General features: G+C 41.5%; 1 protein-coding gene across 1 annotated transcript in view; it reads left to right on the forward strand.

The window, feature by feature from the left end:
* Positions 1-23,045, forward strand: part of LOC142558914 (uncharacterized) — a 195,028-nt gene that overhangs the window by 11,070 nt on the left and 160,913 nt on the right. Inside the window, exon 2 of the mRNA XM_075670811.1 lies at positions 17,161-17,209. Coding sequence (XP_075526926.1) covers positions 17,161-17,209 — 49 coding nt within the window. The remainder of the gene's footprint in view (positions 1-17,160; positions 17,210-23,045) is intronic.

Here is a 23,045-nt window from a genome sequence, read left to right on the forward strand (position 1 = left end):
GTATCAACAAGCCCAAACAGCCACATTACTGATTTTTCTCCTGGTGTTGAAGCCCAATGCCATGGCACTGCCCCCTTGTGATACACATTTAAGCAAAATTCACAAAGGAGCATTTAGTGTTCTTTTGACACTCTCTATCTGTGTTCTTGGTTAGATTTTGTTTAATTGTTGATTGCATGGAACATGATAATTAACATAGCTAAAGTGATTGAGTGGTAACAGAAATGTACCTTACCTGTCTCTGTGCTAAGGGTGGCCGAAGCAGATTTCTAATGAAAACCCTTAATTGTTGATTCAGGTGCTTTAAGGCTTTCATTGTGTAAAGGTACAGCCACACTAGCGAAAAAAGCATGTTGAAAGCGTCTTGCATCCAGGTGCACCAATGTTGGCATGTCCTTACTGTGGCCAGTGTTTCTGTTGCTGCAGTAGTCACATGATCGCTTTGCTCTCTGATGGGACCAGTGATGATCCCTGGTGTGGTTAAAGGGCAACTCCCAGCATTTTTTTTTAACCATATGAGGATATTGTCATTTTCACATGGCATTCACAGTCCTGCCACCAGAGGTGTGGTTCACTTTGCTTAGAAGCTATTACTTAACTTTAAATAACCAGTAAACGAGGTACTGAAACCGAAACAGGTAGCTGCTTCGTGTGACATCACAATGAGTTAATGACGTCAGATCCTGCACTAGTGTGATGTAAAAACACAGAACCCGTGCTAAACATGCAGTTTGCGTGGTGCTAACGCTAAAAAAAGTGAAGCTGACGATGTCTTCTGATGACACTGGGAGCTTTTCCTGCTCTTTTGAACTAGACCATGGCAATTTCTGCGAATATTTCAGCGACGATATGAGTGCTGAAGGATTGCCGTTTGCTTTTGACCCGCTGCCGCCACGCAAAGCAGCTGACGTGCCCAATTCAACACGTGTGCTGCGGCAAGACTAAGTAAGAGAAGCACCGGTTATCACGTCTGTTTCTGGGCGAAGTGGCATTATAGTCTCTGATGGCATTATAGTCTCCGACATCACAAACACAGGGTGGCCAGTAAAATGTCATATGTTTGTGGCCATGAGGCAGGAACACGCAACCAATCTTCAAAATTTATTTTCAGGAAAACTAAATTACTTGCAGTCACGTTGTTTGGCAAAAATAATCAGAGTATAGAGAACATATATTCAAAATTTTATTAAGGTCACGGGACATTGAAAAAACTCTGGAGTTGCCCTTTAATGATGCCCTGCAATGCTCCCGAGAAAGCTTGTTGGGTAGCATCAATAGCAGCATCGCGAGCCAGCGATTCATGCACTTCATGCGACAGACGTGACATCAGTGAGTGGCACAATGATCATCGGTTAAAAATCTAATGTATGATTAATGTTTGCACAATATGGTGAGTACTGAGCAAGAACTACTTACTGCAATATGTTTTACAACAATTTTAAATATCGCCTAATTACCATACAGCCACGAGCAAGATGTTGCAGTTATGGGAACGATGCATGAACATGCCAAGCACATGCTGCGCCAACAGCTGCTTCATAGAAGCTGTTTTGACTATAACGGTGATGCCATGGCCTTCAAGATTGGACCACACCCCGCCCGATTGCCGAGGTCATGTGAAGGCTATCAACAAGCTGAGCAGGCTTGGCAGCCATAGTACGCCGACTTAGAGCAGCACTATGGCAACATAGTGCTGCCCGAAGTGCTGCGCCGACGCGGCACTATGGCAACCATAGTGCTGCAGTTGGCGCCACACTGTCATGTCATAGGAGAGTGAAATGTGGCAGCTCAAGCCGTGAAAATTCAAGTTGAGGGAAATGATAATTTTTCTCGTATTTCAAGGTTTCTCTGACCAATAACTTGTGTTTGCATTAATTGTTATAATTCCTCTCGCTCATTGTTCTTTGACATGCTGAGAATAGATCTAGAGCTAGTATGGTGGCCCGAAAAATGTACTGCAGGGCCCTTTGAAGAGATTTCCTTGTGGCACTTGTCCATGTGAATCTATCTGCCGCTTCGCATTGGTCTCTTTCTTTGATGGTGTTAGCTTTTTGCAAAAAATGTATACCCTGTGTCAGAAAAGTCCCAGAGCAGACTTTTTGTTCTTCTTCTGTCATATTCAAACTCAAGAAATAGGTGTTAATCAGTGATCAGAGCAGACATAGACTTAGAAGGGTTTTCATGTGGCAGATCTGTGTTTAGCAACCCACTGCTCAGCTTGGTGCATTTAGTTGGATGGTACACGAGTGATGTGATGGTCACAAATTCCGAGCAGAGTTCACATTAAAGACCAACTGGAATGAAACGTTGGGCCAAGTAAAAAAGCCGCCTTTAAATTGCGTATTTACAGAGCAGCCTCAGTGCAAAATTTTATGTTTGAAATACGAGTAGATGAGCCACGACACACCTGCAAAAATAATGTTTTTTACACCAAAATTGGGAAAAAAGAAAGCTGAAAGTTAATTCAGCCCCTAGTTGAACTTGATGAAAGGCAATGTTTCCTTGGTGAATTGGGAGTGAGAATGAACCGTATAATTCATTATGAGAGCCGTGCTGTAGCAACAATGTTTGAATAACATCAGCTAGAGGTTGAATCGTCTTCCAAATTTCTTGAGTGCATGCATAGCAGTGTCTGGCACATTCTGCACAGTTCTTCCTCCCTTCGAATTTTGCTTCGGTCAGCAATTCTTATGTGCTTAGCATGGCAATGCAAAGGTGAGAAGTGAGTGCTAGTCTCATTCCATGCCGCTTCCTTGATGTACTGAAATTTCTCTGGCATGATGTAGGGCTCATCCTCTAGCTGAAGATTATTAGATTATTGTTAGATTTTAGCTGAGTCACTTGGCATGGCACTCTATTGCTTAAGGGAAGTAGGAACAGTGTCGAACTTTGGACTGCACTACCCTCAGGATTGGATCAGGAAACAGGCTAGAAGTTAGAAACAGACACATCCCATATGGAAAAGTGGTGGTGACTCGTCAAGGAAGACATTGCTTTAAAAAAAAAAACATGAAAACAAACAAATGCCACCGTTGCTTTTCACTGGAAGTGACGCTTGCTGAGAATGCAAGACTCCTCAGCATGACCTCTGAGATTGTGTGCTGCCTGCAGTGCGCTCAAAAATATTGGATGTAATATTCTGGCACTTGTGTCATATCCACTAACCACCAGGCGCACGCGTCATCTGCTTAGTTGCTATTTAAAGGCTGCTACTAATAAGGAATGAGACATTTACCAGACCTGCAGCTTTGCTGGGGTTGCGTGAGTGTTATATACTACTTGTTTAATACCATTGTAATATTGACACTATAATAATTTAATACTGCCTGAAAATTGTCATTTAACTGTTGCACATGATATCAGAAGATCTGAAATTGAACGCAGATGTATAACCACATCTTAAGCAACAGTCTAGGGAAACAAACTGAATACAAAAATTGCCCTTCAGTCTATGACAGACAAACAAAATGAAACAAGATGAACAACTGCTGCTGAACTTTTGGAAAGTGCTATCCTTAAAAATTAGATTGTGTGAACGACAGTACATAGACTATTGCTTATAGTTGTTGTTTGCGATGTGTGCCCCAGTGTGGTGTTGGCTCACTGAAAGTTCCACTGTGTGCTCCCTCATTGATCAGGTTACTACCCTGTATACATTCTGTCTCTAATGAATTGTATGCAGTACATGCTCTTAAATTGCTGATATCAAGAGCAAGTGCTCCAAACCATGTGACAATGCCCCACCATTTGGTCACTGCGGCCATGCGCAGATTTTGCAAGTATTTTCACCCCAAAATGTTCTTTTTTGTCAATCCTTGGTTTACAAACCATTCTGATGCACTTTCGTGTCGCAAAATAATGGAACCTGCAACCGCGAGCGCACGCAGGTATGTCACAGTGGTGGTACTATTTATGCAGTCACATTTCTTGCTTTTTAATTCTGAAACGAAATGAATGATGCAGCATGTTTTTCTAGACTACCGTAGTTCAATTCAGGAGACTTATTTTTGGAAATTTTGAAGAATATCGAGGATGGCCTTTTTTAAAAAAGTATATTTAAAATACCGCTCATTTAGCAATAGGTCTAATCTTGAGCACTTATCTGAATTTTTAGTGCTGCTTAGGGCAAATATATATGCATCAAATTTGAATGACTTTCAAGGCAACAGGTTGACAAAATTTGAAAACCATGCTTCTCACAGATACGGCAAGGTAAATATACCTGGTAGCGAAGCTTCCATAGGAGTCCATACGTTCAAAACATGGCGGTCCATCGGCGGTTCATGGGGCTTAGCGCCATCTGTATGTGGTGGGAACACTTCCGGCGGAAGAAAAAATAATGTGACGCCATGTCTGTTAAAAGCAGAAGTAACATCATTTTGTTTTTGAAGATGCAAAATTTGTTTTGTTGGCCTGCTTTTGGAGCTATATATTCAAATGCCCCGCCATTCGACTTGATGGGCGTTTCTAGCTTTCAGCGCGGAAAGCGATGCAGGAAAAGCCAGCCGTACGGTTGTCGAAATCGCACCCCTGCACAGAACATACTTTCTTTGGAGGCCGATGAAAGCTTTACGTATAGAGTGCTGATCCTATCGTCGGGCGCCAAGCTCGTCGGCCGGCGCAGTCGCACGAAAACAACTACACGATTATCTGGCGGTCGTAACTCACTACTTTTGACTGAACAGATTAAGAAGTGATGAAACTACCTGTTTCGCCAAATTCAGACAAACTTCGACAAGCAAGAAAGCACAAACTCTGAGGGGGCGTATTTCAACAGGTGAACTTTACAAGTGCGCCTTTCTGCCCATTTCAAGATGTGCATTGCATTGCGAGTGATGGTGGCGTCAACGCCCCCTGTAACGGTGGGTGCCAAAAATAAATGCATTTATTAATAATAATAAAATTGAATAAACTTGTATTTTCTTAACTCGTCACGAATAGATAAAATTGACCAGGACTTATATTTTTGTTGAATGATTCTAATTGTGTCTCGCTTGAATTAAAAAAAGCTTTTTTCTTTCCCAATGTTTGTTCCCTCCAAACATAGTCGCGCTTCAATCACTGCTCCCATAACCCCCCTTGCTGATGTCTGTGACAATCTGTACTGAACCGCTTTTCAGCCGAAGCTTCGCGACCTATTTGGATCGACCTTGGATACGGAGAGAAAAAATGTCAGCTTTGACCATTACTGTTCAATCTTGTTTTCACAGTTTTTCTTTCTCATCATAGCTATCATACTCTGTACTAATTACTTAGAATCGATGCTATTTATCACTCAATATGTTTAGAGCTGTAACCACACTTTCTTTGGGAGATAGCAAAAATGTGCATTCGGCAAACTTTGCAAAAATGCTTCTGACTGACGCGTGCTTCCGAATTTTTTTTTGGGGAAAAGACCTTTTTCTCACAAAACAGATTTATTTTATTTTTCTTGGCAATCCGGCAGTAAAATATATTTTGTTGATCGAAATAAATATGCTCACCAGACATGCTGGGCTGATCTTTTCTGAAGGCACACAACAGATTGTCTGCAGTGAGGATTCAGGCAGGCTGAGAGTCAGTGGGACGTTTCACTGCCCATGAAAGGAGCACACTGAAGTTTATAATGGCAGAGACTTGTAGGGAATTGCGTCCGACTTAAGCTGACCGCTCATTAGCCATTTTTACATTGAGGGCACATCAGGGACCGTATTCTGGGATGATCTTTCAAGGATACATTTTAGTTTTCGCAAGATTTCACGTGACCAGCACCAGATGCATCAGAGTCTACAACTGACAGCATTCTTTGCACAGTGCCAAGCATGCTGTCTTATCCAAGTGCCAGGACTGCTGTTGCCTGTCGACGCTGGCACATCTGGTGGAAGTCATGCGAAATCTTGTAAAATTGAACGTATCTCCAGAAAGGATAATTCAAGAATACCACCCCAGGCATAGTGCCTCTGTCTGTTGCCACAATTATTTTGTTAATTTGTGGCTTCACTCTTCATGATTGCAGAATACTACATGCACTTCAAAAACATATTAAAATCAATAAACCTGAGAGGCTACTTATTGCTCTCTTCTACTGTGTGTGCATGAACTACTTGTTCTGTTGACTTTTTTTCTTTCTTTTTCATGCAGGGTCGCCAACATCACGGCTCTGTTTAACCTACATGTTTCTTTTTCTTTATGTTCTCACTCGCTGTTCTGCAGACATGTCCTAGTCGTCATTACAAGTTGTGCTTATTCAACTGTTGACTAACGGATCATCATGGGTTAAAATGCAGCTTACATAGGTTTACTGGCGAGAATAAATTGTCAGGTCCTTTCTGGTAGTAGTTCTTCACATGAGGTAAAATTAGAAGTTTAGTTTGTTCCATTTTGCTGATTCGCCTTGCATTTTAATTGGGCCGAAGCATATATTAGGTTGAGAAAATGTGAAAAATTCCCACTTGCATAAATTTTGCTGTACGTTAAGGAGGTCTGGGAGATTACAGTTATTCTGGAGCCCTCCATGACAGCAACCTTTGATACCCTTTGGTTCGGCCTGGACGTATATCCTTGGAAGACCAAAACCCCTACAATGTACATTACCTTCATTCTCTTTCAAAAGTAACATTGGAGTGATTACATAAGGTATTAATCCTGTATATAGAGTCAGATGCATCTGGAACTGCATGGAAGTAGTGAAATCACATCCTTGCTGTCAACTGTTGTGAAAAATGAAACAAATTTGATCTAGACCAACGTGCTGTCACAGATGACAAAAATCACTTGTGAAGTGCATTTTGAAAATCCAAAATGCACTGCCAACACTGCAATCCACAACATTTTACACTTTCATGCATATATTTAGGCAAAGAAAAGCAGTTTTTACCATTAAAAAAAATGAGGAAGTAGTTAGTTTCTTTTTATACACAGAGGTGCTGCTTTCAGCATCTAACCATGATATTTAAGAAGAAAAAGAAAGGGTTTTCGCGGTCATAACAAGCAGTCTATAATAAGTACAGACTTGAAAAATGGTTATATTAGGTAGTTTTAGAAATAGTGCACCCTATGTGTCTTTGTGTACCCAAAGCCCAATGGCATGTTTACGTTCTTTTGTATTCCTTTTGTGTTGTCTTGTATACGTGGCAGTTCGCATCCTTTAACTTTGGCTGTGCAAAGCCTGTAACTCCCTATTCCTTAGCTGTCTTAGGATCTAAGTAGGATATATCAGTTAACGTAAATATTATGAATGGGCATAAGGGGAGTAATTTGCTACGGGACCTGCTTTTGGGGTTAGTGGACAGTGTCAGACATGGCAGCTGACCACGGTGTATGAGCTTTCAGCCAACTTGTGCAACATGGGCAAACTTGTCTTGTTGGTAAAAGGTATGATGCAGAAGACCATGTGAGAGAGAATATTACAGGGCCTCATTTTTCTTGGTCGTGTGTAATAACCCCCTTCAGTCACGGTGTACACGTTCATGGAAGCAACTTATTTTTGTCATTACTGTGCAGCGATTGCAAGGAATACACAAGAAGCATTAAGTTTTCAGTAAATTGAACATTCTGCTTTCTTCAAGTACAGCCATTTTACTTCTGAGTGAAATGCTTTGCTTCAGATGACCGCTTTCCCGAAGGCAGTAATTGCGAAAGATATTTTTTTCCCGTTGTTGAAATGCTTGCACCCAATAATTAACCTATGCTTGTCGTTCGAGCGACTGATTCAATATTTTCGATGAAGAAACATAGCATGACTGACTGTACAATAAATGAATATTTAATTACTACGTAATTATGATGGGTCTCTATAAAATGCAGAGAGTCATTCTCATCCCCCCTTGCTTTCTATGGAGTATCCAGCACCTCAGCATAAAGTTATGCAAATTTTAACACATTTATCGACAGTCGATCGTAATTCGTGACTGAAAGGGATAAAAGGGGATCTGTATCATTTATGAGCTTGTGGCTTATCTGCAACACAATGTATGCCAAACAATATGGCACTTTCCAAGTGCCATATTGTTTAGCTATCAAAACAGTTCACTGTTGACGTAATGCGCTGTTAAGCATGCTGTTGTAAATTTTTTGCCATTGGTTAGCTGATAGTTAAGCAAGGCCTTTCTGCTGATATGGCATGTGTTCTCTTATAGATGTATGTCATACTATACCTTGTATCTTTCTAGCAGTTGTGTTCACACTATGTGAACTGATCACGTTGTGTAGTTACGCAATTGTCCTAAGTGCCGTTTCTACAGAGTGCCAAGACACTTGTAATGATAGCATGCATAACAATGTATAGCTTATAAGGAGCATCTACTTTAGCCAAATCAACTTTTTGCATTAACACCATGTGGAAGTAAGTGACAGTAGTGAAGTGATTATCATTGTTGATTAGATATGACAACAAAATTTTCTTACTTTAATGCTGATATTAAGGCAATTTATTTCTGAGTTTTCCATTATGCAGTTCTTTCAGTGTTAATATGTGTATGTGCACATGTTCAGACACTCAAGCAGGGCTGAAATGTCATGACTTGTGAGTGGTTTCATGTCGTGTCAGGCAAACACAGTGGAAATGCTGTGTTGCTCTTACTGTAGTGGCATAAATATTTCTAGGTGGTGGTAACTAGTTGTAACAATTGGATTTTTTTTGAGACAATATCATTCTTAGTGGATTGCACTTAATATTCTTGCGCATATTGTTCTTGGATGTAACTGTACAAAGGATGATTTTTCTCTGGGGCATCATATTTAAAGCAGTTCGGTTGCCCGTGACTAGAGAAGACTGTCTTAAAAAAAGACCTAATTAGCAGGAGCACAAACTAAGATAACATAGGCTCTTTGGTATTGTGGTGACATTCAGCAGGGATTTTGCTGTTGCCTTGTGTGACTGTTGATATGCTGCTTAATTGATATAGGAGTATTTCGAAACCGCACTGCTGAAGTATGCTAATTTTTGAACACGTGAAAATATTTTTTTTCGTAAACTTGATAGTCAATGTTGAATTCAGTTGAGTTTTATTTTACACACACAGACACACACACACACACACACTCACACATTTTACCTTCTTGGCAGGAAAATTGCACCAGACAGCTTGACAGGGCTAACAAGTGACAGAGCACTAAGAATAACAAAATACTTAACAAAATCTGTTTGTGACGACGCATCAATAATATTGAACATGATCGAGACGGTGAATTAGGATTAGTACACGGAACAGCATTCCTATGAAACAATGTATGACAACAAATTTTAATATTCGTATAAATAAATGTGCAAAAAACTGAAACATTTGATAATGAAAAAACAGATTAGATGAAAAAAGAATAGTGAATACGAGGAACATTTTAGAGAAAGCATGTTTATTTTTTATTTTATGTATTGTTCCATAATCCATTAAGCGCAGTCAATAGAAAGCATTTAAAATAGTGAAACCCCTTAATTAAGCATGTATAGCATCAGGCAGTTGAGGATGGAACAACAGTTCTGAAAGTTTTGGTAGGAGCATCATGAAGGATAAGTATACTTGGGACCAACTACAGAACACATGCTTTGTGGCATTTGGTTCTGCTACTCAGCACTCATTTTGGCTATTCGTTGCATTTTGCTTTGAAAAAGGGGTTTTACGGTTGAATGACTGATTACCTTGGATGAGGTATCTAGCCTCACTGCTTGTTGTCCAGACTGATCCATAGCGGTTCTTCCTATATATATTTGGGACAACGAAGGCTCTTGGCACTTAAAAGTCTAAGCATTGCTTTTGCATAAGATGTTGGCAAATTCTTTGTTATACTTCACATATTTGTCAAAAGTGTTGCAGGCAGCTGAATTGATCAAGCACTTTTTAGGCAGTATAGATTTATTTGGGGTGCTAGAGTTTATACAGATCGTGTTGGCTTGCAGCTCCAATTTTTGCAGGGTTAATATTTAAGAAGGTTCAGTGGTTTCTATACTAGATTATATGGAATCCTTGCATTCTGTATAAGTTTTTTGGGTTTTGTAAGCACCTTTATCAATCTATGTGCCCTTTGCCATCTCATTTCGCCTTTATTACCATGCCCTTTAGATAAACACGCTTCTTGAGCAGCCATTTTTATTACTCTCTCTTTTGTACTTACCTGGCGGCAATGAGGTGAAGTTTTCTCAACCTTCAAAAGTTGGTTTGCTTCCTTCAGACCACTAAATTTGGGAACTGTGTCAGCTGGTTAAAATTTTTACTTTTACTTTGGTATATTTATCGCATGTTTGTTGCAATGCTGATGGTAATAATTATTGAGGACCAACCTAGTATTATCAAATTCTCACAGTGAGCGCATGCTATGAATTTTCCATCATCAAAGTTGGCACTCAGATGTTTAATTAGAGAAATGTGTTTAAGTTGCAATGTTGGGGAGATGTAATGTGGTGGTAATAATGGCACAGAATACCATGTTATGTGCCGACACTGAGTGCAGTTTATCTTCTTGATCTGCAGAATGAAAGTAAAACTGATATGGTTCTCACACACATTCTTACCCCCTTCAGTCATGGCATACACGTTTGTGGATATGACTTATTTTTGCCATTTCTGTGCAGTGGTTGCAAGGAAGACAATGAACATTAAGCTTTGAGTAAATTGAACATTCTGCTTTTCTAAAGAGCAACCATTCCACTTCTCTATGAAATGTATTACAGTCAGACGACTGCTTTGGTGAAGGCACTGAACTGTTTGACGGGACGTTTGAAGTGGGGCATTTCACTAGTTATTGCGAGAGATATTTTTTTCCTTTGTTGTAATGCTTGCATCCTAATTAACCTGTGCATGTGATTCGAGCGGGTGAATAAATATTTTTAATGAAGCATAGCATGACTGACTGTACAATAAGTTAATAGTTAATTACTATGTAATTATGATGGGTCACTATATAAAATGCACAGTCATTCTCCCACCTTGACTTGCTTTCTATGGATTCTCCAGCACCTTGACATAAAATTATGTAAATTTCACACATTTATCGACAGTTGACTGTAATTTGTGACTGAAGGGGCTATGGTGAAGATGATCCCTGCTGCAAACTTTTTTAGCCATTTCTACATGGATATTTAGTGAGCAATAAAAGTGTGCACTTGTTAGCAAGAAAGGGAATTGGCCTTAATTAATGGTTGCCTTAACTCCGGTATGTGAACCTACTTTGTAGTAAGATATGTGATTCAAAGTAATGGTGAATGCTAGGTAATTTATATTAGTTTTTAGTCTTTGGACTTCATTATTAAATTATGCTTGGTCAGCAAGGGAAGCAGCAAAAATGTAATTTTTGCTACAAAATGTTGTCTAAGCTTCTTCAGAAATCAGAATGCTTCCTGTGCTGTCTTGGTTTTGTGCAAGCAAGCCTTTCCATGTTGTTTTCTTGTGCCTTCCTACTTGACAGCTAAAAGTGAACACTGATGTTGTTTTTCATCTGTGTGAAGGAACATGACATCACAGGCTGGCATTTTCATTTGATGTGTTGTTTTTATTTGTTGTCAGTGCGCTTAGATACCATTTGGTTTGTTAAAAGATATGAATAATACAGCTGAATACTGACCACATGCTGTATCACCAATTGTACGGCATGTGGTCAGTATTCTTTTCTTTTTTGCCGAGTCTTTAATTTTATTTTGCAAATAAAGGCATGGAGCTGCACTTCCATAGGTGCAATGGCACAGGACGGTTTGCTAGGCAGGTCTGGTTATATTGTGAAATATCACAAATCCTTTATCTGCCTAATTATTGGGGAAATATTTGAGTAACATTTGCTGTCCTCTTTATTACTCACTACTGTTTGTTCTAATGTAGAAGCCAGTGCTAAATATTGAAAAAAAAAAACGCAAGAAAACAAGGATATCTTTTTATTCAGTAGTGAATCATGCGACGAAAGCATCCTAACTAAATGCACTTGTTCATCATTGCTTGTAATGAATGGCTGATGGGGTTTAGAGGCTGGTAATTTAGAGAACCCTAATGAGCATGCTGTTCATTGTCGTGATTGTGCCACACGAATTGAGAATTGATTTTATTGCTATACTTAAAATTAAAACAAAGTTGTTTCATTATAGAGAGAGTCTGCTTGAAAACAAATTATGATAACAGTTGATCCGACTTCGAGAATACTAATAATCTTGAACAATTATCAGCCAAAATGCGTTAAATACAATGGGTTCGGTTTTAAGATTACTTGGACACTGTATTGGAGCCTCATAGAATATACAAACTTCTGAGCTGCTGTTAGACCCCTTTGATCTGCGGTACACAGTTGCAGAGTCGGCATATGATATCTTGCTTGTTCCTAATCCTGGTGGAGGCCTGCATACTTCAAAAGCACTCAGTGCAGTGCAGAATGAATGCCGGCAAGGTAGCTGAAGGAATGATTGCAAAGTTTTACAGACTTCATAAGTGTTTACTTGACAATATTGAGGAAATAAAGGTCCAGAAAACCCATCAGAGACATCTTCAACTGAAAGTAACCACCATAAATAAACAAGAACACCTGACCTTTACTTTGGTGCCGTGATTGTTGTAACGTATGGCTTATATTAGTTTTGATTGATCCGAATATTTTTCGTGGCTCCTAGACATATGTATCATTGAGATCTTACTAATTAATCATGCTTAACCGATGTAGTGATCTTTAACAGCCCACTCAGCGTTTGTTTGGCAGAAAGGGATGAAATAATAGTGAGCAAATCCCAACTGAATAAATAATTCTTCCTGTCTCCCAACCTGCACCGGTGATGTCATTGATTCACAGGGGATGTCAGTGACACCAGTGTGGTGTTTTCGGACTTTTTACTTGTTGTTTGCTTTCAAACACAATATAATGAGCCATCTCCAAGCTACATTGACTGAGAAGCATCCAAATCCTTATATGATGCAAACCTACAGCTCATAGCAGAGAAAGAATTGATAATAAATGTAGGTTCTTTGCTCAGCTATGACATGATGTGCTTATGATAGCAGAACCAATCTACGTTCATAACAGTACCTGCCATGGTGGCTTACTGGCTATGGCATTGTGCTTCTGAGCTTGAGGTGACAGGTCTGATCCCGGCTGTGGTAGTAGCTGCATTCGGGGGGAGGGGGGAGTATGCCATAGTGCTCATGTGCTTAGGTGCATGTTAAAGAACACCATGTGTCCAAAATAATCTAGAGCGCCCTATTAAGGTGTGCCTCATAATCAGATCATGATTTTGGTATCCAAAACCTAACAATTATATTTTTATTATTTATGCTCATAACGCCACTGCAAATCACAGCAAACGCAACCGTTTTGCATGGCCTGTGAGATCGTGGCATGTTGTCCCAACAAGTCTGGCAGTATAAGATTAGAACTCATGGCTCTAGCATATGGCAGTTGTCGCTGCTCTTTGTCACAATTGTCAGATAAGTGGCACATGTTCACAAGCTGAAATGCATTGCTTTTTGCTGTCATACGATTTGGTCACGAAATGACATGTTTGGTAAAGAGTGCACCGCAAGACAGCTATTAGCATCTGCTTAAAGATGGAGACATGTGCCATCAGGCACTAGTCTCCTATCTGCTTTTTTTTCCCCAGCTGCTGCTACTATTGGTGACAGCACACATAACTGTTCAAAGAATTTGATGATAATTTTGTGTTTGAGTCCTATGCCATCTTACTAGTTTACCGAATCTCTGCTTTTGTGACGAGCAATCATTTGGCATTTCAAAAGTATAGTATAGTCAGTCTAGCTTTACTAAATATTTGCCCTTGGGATGCCTTCAGAAGTGTCTTTTTTTTGTTTCATGAAATTTGTGTATAGATTGTCACTACGGTTCATTTTCATTAATAAAAAGATTAAGTGGAGTGTTGTTTTCTAGCATGAAAGAGGCAAATACCTAATCCTTGCATGCAGCTGCCATGATATGGCTCTCTAGTACTGTACTTTATCTGCACTTCAAGGGTGTTTGTGGATCATTGCCATGTCTCATTGTGCAGCAGGTGTCTGCAAGGAATGCACTGCAGGGAATTAATTTTATTGATTGCATGAATACTGAACATGACCACTTAAAGGGACTAAAAAGAATCTATCAAAACGAAATAGATGTTGTAAGACATTGTTTATTTATGAACGAGAAGAAAGGGCGTTCACCGAGGGTCCCGATTTGTATTAATAATATCATAAGAAGCCAACAAACACTGACACCAAGGACAACATAGGGGAAATTACTTGCGCTTAATAAATGAAATAAAGAAACAATAAATTAATGGAAATGAAAGTGGATGAAAAAACAACTTGCCGCAGGTGGGCAACGATCCCACAACCTTCGCATTTCGCGTGCGATGCTCTACCAATTGAGCTACCGCGGCACCGTTTCCCCATACTTTCTTGGGTATTTATGTTTCCTAGTAGAACCCTGGAAGTGTTAGCCAGCGCCACCACTCGCAGACCTTGGCGGGGGATGTGGAACATCCTTTCTGCCGCAGGCATCACGGGAACGTGATCTTTTTGGGTAAAGGCAACCGTTCAATAAACCCACACATGCTACCTGAAGGCATCAATGTTGCCGGATTGGAGACCCTCATGTGTAATGAACGAGAAGAAAGGGGGTTCGCCGAGGGGGCCCGATTTGTATTAATCATATCATAAGAAGCCAACAAACACTGACACCGAGGACAACATAAGGGAAATTACTTGCGCTTATTTATGGTGGTTCATGCAACCAGAAGTAGACAACTCGTCCCATCACATACATGGTGCTTGATTTGGTGGTACTTAGCACAATTATGTGGAATGAGTAACTTTTTAATCATGTACAGCTTGTTTCATGTAACACACTGTGGTAAAACATTTGTGAGAATTTTGCATAAGAGGGACCCTTTCCAAGAATTGCATGAGTTGTACCCTCCATGTACCTCTTCTCTTATTTGGGATAAAAGTCTCAGGGGTGCTTTATTGCTATTTTAACCTTTATTTCTGGCCATGAAGAATACATACCATGAAAAAAAAAGATTGATGAATTGATACTTGCAGTAAAATATTTAGTGTAGTAGTTATTTAGTAATTGGTTTGCTGAGCTATCCACATGTGAGTTTTGGCACCAGCATAGCAAGAATGCTACCATGGGCTTCGTGTTAAGTGTCCTGTACTTAAATCAGAATATTGAGGTACCAAACTCTGTATAAAAAAAAATATATATACGTTTGACTTGGGGAGGTTAAGGAGTTCCCACAATGAAGCCTTGTCTTGCCTTTTCTTTTCTTTAGCATCTTGCTGTAGACTAGTTGTGGTATGAAGCCTCAATTCCTAGAGAGTGCAACAAATAATTTCATCAGCCTGTGACCAGATCAAAATGCATGCCAAGGGCAGTGCAGGTTTGGACATGAAGCATGAGGCTAGTTACTTTATGGAAACGTGAGGTTGTGGTTGTTTGGTATCTCAAATCACTCGTGTGCACATCATTCACCCAGTGCAGTGGTTCAAGGCCACACAATCACCCTTGTTGCTGAAAGCTGGCAGCGTGCTACCAAAATAGTCACCTCTATCCTCCATTCTGCACTTCTCATCAATGATGTGCGGTACCGCTATTGCCACAACCTTTGGCTTTCACGACTTATCCTAGCACCTGTTACATGTATAAAGCTTTGCTGCACCTAGTGCTCATTGTGAACTTGTGGCACACATGAGAAATTGAGGCCTTATGCCATAATTAATGGGTCAATGGCTATCCATTAAATAAAGAAAGCAAGAAAAAAAATTGTGCTTGTGCTCCTTCACAAGTGCTTCAACAGACGCTTGGCTTTAATATGAACAACTCATGTAATGAATGGTGTCACTGTATTTCAGAGGTGTGCACAGAGGTGTTAACTGAAATGCAAGATACATTTCATGCTAATACTGAAAACCAAATGTTTTACTGGTGTGGTAACTGAAGGCAACAGTGATGCGTGTGGTAGGGAGAAGGGCAGGCTCCTGACGTCAGATCTCGATGAGGTTGTTGTTACTGAAACCTTAACAGCACATTGAAGAAGAATGTGCAATCATCAACAAGTTCACTGCAAAGCATGGTTGACACAAAGAGAGAAAAAGTCAGGGGGCCTAGTGGCTTGGCTATGGCATTTAGTTGCCTAGCACAAGTTTGTGACTTTGTTTCCTGCTACCTGCGGCAGCTATGCACCAATAGGGCAGAATGCAAAAAAATGCATGTGTGCTGTGGTTTGGGTGTACATTAAATTGCTCCATGAGGTCAAAATTATCTATTGCCTTCCTCTACAATGTATCTCGTAGCCTCTTTGTTGCTTTGGGATATGAAATCCAATGGATCAAACACTCAATCAACAAAAAAGAAACATATTCTATCAGCAGCTTACAATCATAAATCGGCACTTGAGGAATATTGCTGCAATTTTAGTGTTTTTGCATTGCCCAGAACCAACATGCCTAGTGTGTTTAGTATCATTGAACTTGACCCGCCGTGGTTGCTCAGTGGCTATGGTGTTGGGCTGCCGAGCAGGAGGTTGCGGGATCGAATTCCAGCCACGGCAGCCACATTTCAATGGGGGTGAAACGCAAAAACACCCGTGTACTTAGATTTAGGTGCACGTTAAAGAACCCCAGGTGGTCAAAATTTCTGGAGTCCTCCACTACAGCGCGCCTCATAATCAGAAAGTGGTTTTGGCAAGTAAAACCCCGTAGTTAAAAAAAATTAAAAAGATGGGTGCGAAATGCAGAAACACCCATGTCCTGTGCATTGGGGGCACATTAAAGACCCCATCTGGAGTCCCCCACTACTGCTCACCTCATAATCAAATCTTCGTTTTGGCACATTAAACCCCAGAATTCAATTAAATTATCATCGAATTTTGTTTTCTGAATGGTCTATTACACAGTAATTTTCCTGAGCTTGGCGTGAGCCCCCTTTCTTTAGATAAAGTTATGTCATAATTAGTAGTAATACCTAATCTTAAGAGGAAGCATGACAAGCTGGCAGATTAACCAATATTCTCCACATTGCTAGAGATGCTGCATTGAGTTTTAATGTTTTTGTGTGCTGTTGGTAGAGCTTTACTGCGTTGAAATTCAGTGGCAGCTTTCTTTTTTTCCTGACTTGTGTTGTTCACAGTCATTTGTAAGCTGAACTAGAAGACAAAGCAGGTTCATTTGTTCCTTGGCGGTGTGTTCAAATTCAAGATGTGTGCGGTCTTATTTTCAGAGTGGAGGATCATCTCCATCAGGCCAGGAACAAGCCTTGTCTGACACCGGTGAGTTTTCCATAAGTGCATTATTAAAGTAAGAATAGTGACAGTAGTATTGAGCCAAGATGGGGAAGCTTGCATCTTGGGGGGCCGCATCTACTTTTCTTTTGATATTGAAAAACAAGAGCATTGCATGCATAATTTGAGAACGTCGGTTTGTATCCCACCTGCAGGCAGTTGTTTTATTTTCAATATCTACATTTCTTATAAACAAGCAGTTGATTTCTCCTATGCTTTCCTTGTTGCTATTGTCTGTTTGCTTCATGTGGTTGTGACTTAAGAAAACCGAGACCCTCAGCTCTCCTTCTTTTCATTAATGGACAAAGAGGTAGTATATGTATCGCCATGCTTAATTTTTTGTCATATAATATGAATGTGCTACCTAGGTGTGTAAAACCGGTATGGTAATGGGCACTTGAAAGCAGAGAGACCCATATTAATCCATCATTTTCCTTGTTTCAAAATGCAGAAGCATAATGGCCACGGCAGCCCTAACAAGACATAAGTAAACAAGGAACGAAATTGCAGACCCTTTATGTTCAGGCAGGCAAGAACCAGTAATGTAGTATTTATTTCCATTTGCACTGCATAGCTGGCTTATTACTCTGCCCCATGGCTACAGTACTGAAGTATTTTTGGGAATGTATACATTTATTTAGCATGGAATTCATGCTTGAGCTAAAATTGGCTTTTGACAGAGAGTTCCTTATAAAATCTGAAATCCGTTTTCATATCTTAGTTTTGATCTGCATTGGGTGCTGTTTCTGACTGTATATTACATAAGAGCTAAGACAGCACTGTCTGGTGCAGGTTTTTTTTCATAGGCCTGTGCGATTATTTTCTTAATGTGTGTACTATGTGCAGAACTATCCTGTCTTTATTCCCCTTTTGCCTATGCTCCATTGCACTCTTTTATTTTGTCCCTATTATTGGATAATCTCGATGCATTAACTCCCATGTGAAAGTTCGATTGGTAATTACATTTCATAAACACATCCACAAGCTTGTATCCTCTTGAGGCTGCAAACGCTGGTAGTGTAAATGTCGCACGAAAGTGGTGCTGCAACTGTGTCACTGAATGCAATGTAAAGCATCCTCATATTACCTTTTTTTGCGACTTATCCTAGCACCTGTTACATATCTAAAGCTGTGCTACACCTTGTGCTCATTGTGAACTTGTGGCACGCTTGAGAAATTGAGGCTTTACGCCATAATTAATGGATCACTGGCTATACATTAAATAAAGAAAGCAAGAAAAAGAATTGTGCCTGTGCTCCTTCACAAGTGCTTCAACAGATGCTTGGCTTTAATATGAACAGCTTATGTAATGAATGGTGTCATTGTATTTCAGAGGTATGCACAGAGGTGTTAACTGAAATGCAAGATGTTTTTCATGCTAATACTGAAAGCGAAATGTTTTACTGGTGTGGTGACTGAACCAGGCAAGAACCAGTAATGTAGTATTTATTTCCGTTTGCACTGCATAGCTGGCTTATTACTCTGCCCCATGGCTACAGTACTGAAGTATTTTTGGGAATGTATACATTAATTTAGCATGGAATTCATGCTTGATCTAAAATAGGCTTTTGACAGAAAGTTCCTTATATTTTTTTGGAATCACAGTATTGTTGGCAGGCTGCTCACGCTTTATTACCTTGTTATTTGCAAATTGAGTCAAGTATTGCATTTTGTAAATAGCTAACGTTCCGCTAAGGTTCTGATTCTCATTACGTGGCAATGCTTCTCTGAAAGGTCCATTTACCAGTCATTATTACAGAGCAGTTGCACATAGCTTCTTTTGCAGCACCGGCCCTGAGGAAGACAGCTGCGGACTTCGGCAGGACAAACTAAAATGTATAGTTCGATGGCAGGCTTTGCAGAATTCGCAAAATGTGTTGCACTGAAAATGTATGAAAAATACATAAGGCAGGTAAATCATGCATTTTTCTATATGCCCGTTTTATTCCTCCAAGCGCATTTCTGCCGTTGGAGTCGACGTGAGGTTCTGTATAGAGCCCTAGGGCGATAAAGTCGCCGCTACTCGCCGTGTGCTGTGTGTACGAGTGAAAGCGTGCGACGGTGAGCCGACAATCTCGCGCACAAAAGGGAAAAAAGAGTGGGGAGGAAGCGTGCCATCTTCCGTAGCGCGCCAGGCTCCGAGGGGGGAGGGGGGAATTCTACTCCTAGGGGGCCCCCGGGCGCGTTTTTGCAATTGCTGGATTACGCCCACCCTGGTCGCTGTATCTTGAAAGTCGTCTGCGACGGGGACACAGTCCGGCTCGCTGTGTTTTCGTGGCTTAGTTTGCGTTGGGGGGGGGGGGGGATGCGAGATGCAGCGGGAAGGTCAGTGCGCTCGCGGCTGCTGCCGCGCTTTGTCACTCCAGCGTTTTGACTGCGAGTTTCCGCGGTCATCGAGTGAGATATGTGCATGTTTGCCTGTGCGCGCGTGACACAAGCTTGTTAATTTAGTAAGCATGCTTATGCTTACAAGTTTATACGGCCGATAAAACTACTATCCTTACTTCGTATAGCTGTCCACTAATTTGCTATCGCAATCGATGCTTCCCTTTTCGGGCGAAGCTGTGATTATTTTTTTGTGTATCATATATTCTGCTTCATAAGTAGCTCCCTCATCACAGCGACTAACGCTTCTCTTCGTAATGGAAAATATAATTTTTTGGTACAGTTAGGAGCTTCTCAGTAGAAGACCACATATCTATATATTGCATTTCTATACATTCCTACCTACTATATTGGTATACAAAGTGTACGTTGAAAAATTATCTTGCTGCTTTCTGCTTTGTGGCTGCATGTCTTCCTTTGCTAGCCGTCCGTATACTTTTGGGAAATGTTTCTTGAAATCAAGCTCATCTTTGCCCGCTTCAATTAAAGAAAAAGTTACTTTACACCGTCATCGTTGTAAAGAGAATTTCTTTAGCTGTATTTTAATGCTTTGCAATGAAGTCTAAAATATATTTCGCGACGTGTCATTGGCTGAGAGTCTGAGACTATCCGAAAACGCGCATTTTTCCTGTGGGCAGGATCGCCTCAAGTGGAGCCGTTTTGTCCGACGCATTTTTGGCATGGCCGATCCCAGCGGCGGTGCATCCACTATACGCTTCGAGATGAGCGCGCTGCAATTACGGTCGGATTTTGTTTCCTACAGTTACCGATTATATAAAGCGTGGCACGCACTTTGGCTGCGCTAACAGCGTGACAATCGCGCGCCGTAAAATGACGCGCCGACGGCATGTTGAAAATGTCATCACTACACTCTGTATGCTTCCCGCTTTACTTCGTTAAACTATGGCGGGAAAAGGCTGCACAAGGACCTTGGTTAGATGCAGAAGCGGCTCCAGTAATCGCGGCGAACGTATACATATGGCGGGCCCGAGTAGTATGTCTTAATTCGATATCGCTAAATTCGATTGTCTTGAATGCTTCATTAAGGAGTCGGTGCGTGCACGTTGAGTGTTCGACATTTATACTTTCAGGCAGTTCGAATCAGTTTCGTATGTGGAAGTCTGTGCCAAGTAACGGTGCGACAACTGTGCGTGTATGCTCTGCGATTTTGCGCGCGTCTCGTTGCAGCGAATATACCATTGGGAGTGTAGCACGCGATGCGCACGCGCCACTTCCTGGCGGGCGATGCAGGTTGCGACGTCGAGGTGGTGTGCCAACGGCACGCGCGTGCCTATGTGTGCCTTGCCGTCCAGTTTGCGGCAAGCGTTTTACCCTGGCGACTGTGCTTGGCGGTTGTAAATTTTAACTCCTGCTCGGCTGGTTGCGCTGTGGCGGCTCGAAGGTTCCAGCCGCCATAGTTGCGCCTCGCTCCCGGCGCGGCTGCACGTGCGCTCGGCGGCCTCCTGCGCGCACGCAAGCAGGTGTAGGGAGCGTTGCGTGACGTTGTGTGACAGCAGCTACCGTATAGCAGCTCGTCAGCGCAGCTCGGTATACTCGGGAACGAATGCGCCAATTCATGCTCACTCGCCCTCGAGTACCGCGGCGGTGATGATGGATATTGCATACTTACAATCGCTTACGCAGTGCCGGTGAGTTGGTGTCGCCTGATTTTGCCTCATTCGTGCAGGACTTGCGCAGTGATGCGCATGTGCGTATTTGGCGAACGCGGACATTTCAGCAGCTCTTGTAACGTTGTCAATACCGTTAACCTCGTAAATGACCCTCCTTCTCTACTCGCTGCAATTTTTTTTTTCTCTGTACGATGTTCTGTCCACTTTTTGCCCCGTTATTCTATCCCCCTGCTGGCTGATGTTCAGGCGATCGGCTAGCCGAAGGCGTTTTCGTTCTGCGAATTTATGTCGCGGTAGCGTTGTTGCAGAGTTTTATTAGATATGCCATTTTACCGTGTGGAAAACCAGTTGGCCATATACAGGAAATCTATCCGTCCGGAGGAAACCCAGTAGCTGCGACGGGGAGGGTGGTCGCATTGTTGTGCAGGTGCGGCTGATGCGGAATTGCGCCTGCGTGTCTTGGCAAGACAAGCGCATGTCACTCGGCTCTGAGGCGGACGATACAGCACTGTCTGGTCGCTAAAACGTTGCCAATCCCATCAGCAAATATCCGTGCAAAGTCTGACCCGTGTCCATCCTAGAATTATGGAATTGTACCCACAGAAGTTTTTGAAAGGCGGAAACCACGGAAAATGAGCGGAATTTTCTCTCGCTTGTGCAATCTACCTGGAACAGAGTGCGTGCAAACGGCACTGTGTACAACAGCAGAACGCACCCCCCGTTACCTAGCTGGGATGAAATTCCATCTTCTGTGGTTGCTTTTCCTGTTCTGTGGACACCCGTGCGTTTGCTGTAGCACTAGTCATTGAATTATGAGGTCTCTTTTGTTTTCTATTTTAGAAAAATGCTTACGCAACTATTTGTCATGAGTCCACTGCGAATCTTCCAACGTTCGGTAACCTTTACTCGCGCACAACTCTTATTGGCAATGCAACCAACGCTGGAACACCGAAGATCATAGGTGCGACCTCTCTGCTGAGTTTATCACCAAACATTGTCGCGCCTTTAGAGCTGTAAATGAACACTATAACATTGTTATATTTTAATCATTTGTGGAAAGATGGTACGTTACTATTCGTGTTTGAGTCACACCGAAAGCATAGCGCAGAGAAAATTGCGCGCACGCAAGGACACCTGTTGTCCCGTCACATTGGTTCGATGCCGCGTGTTGCGGTCAGAATATATGAATTTGTGGGTGGTACTTATCTCATCTTGCCTCGACTACAAAATAGGAGCGATGAAACGTCACTGCTTTTGCAACGCGATTTTCAGCGTCCCGACACCTAGTGGTGACGTATCGTGATAACAGTACGTCACTAGCAAGCATGAGCTTCGAGTGAGCATCTTTTTTTTTCTTCTCTGTAGGCGGGCAGAAGCAGGATAGCAATGTGTTGAATCGCTTCTCGCCAGCCATACGATGCTACGACACAAAATGAGAAAAAATTTTCGCACTTGTTTTTCTTCCTTAGATAACATGCTTGCACTTCATCTGCAATGACATGTGCACTGTAGGCGGCAAATGCGAATCCGGAATCGTTGTCGAACTAGTGCGAACTACTGTGCAATTTGATGGTTGTAAAGCGCATTGCCAATATTGTAGACTCCCCCCCCCCCTTCTTTTTTTACTACATAGGTTTTCCGCAAGTATGGTCTCTAACAATGATATTTTACGACATGGTTTCGGTCTTGAAGACGTCGAATATAGCACAGTCGACTACAGCACGGCTATATCATGTGGCATGTCTTCCAGGCGATTGTGAATTGCCGCGAGCGCCAGTTCCTCCCCTGCCGTTTGGTAGGCTATTCTT

This window comes from Dermacentor variabilis, chromosome 1 (assembly GCF_050947875.1).
Source record: "Dermacentor variabilis isolate Ectoservices chromosome 1, ASM5094787v1, whole genome shotgun sequence".
NCBI lineage: Eukaryota > Metazoa > Arthropoda > Arachnida > Ixodida > Ixodidae > Dermacentor > Dermacentor variabilis.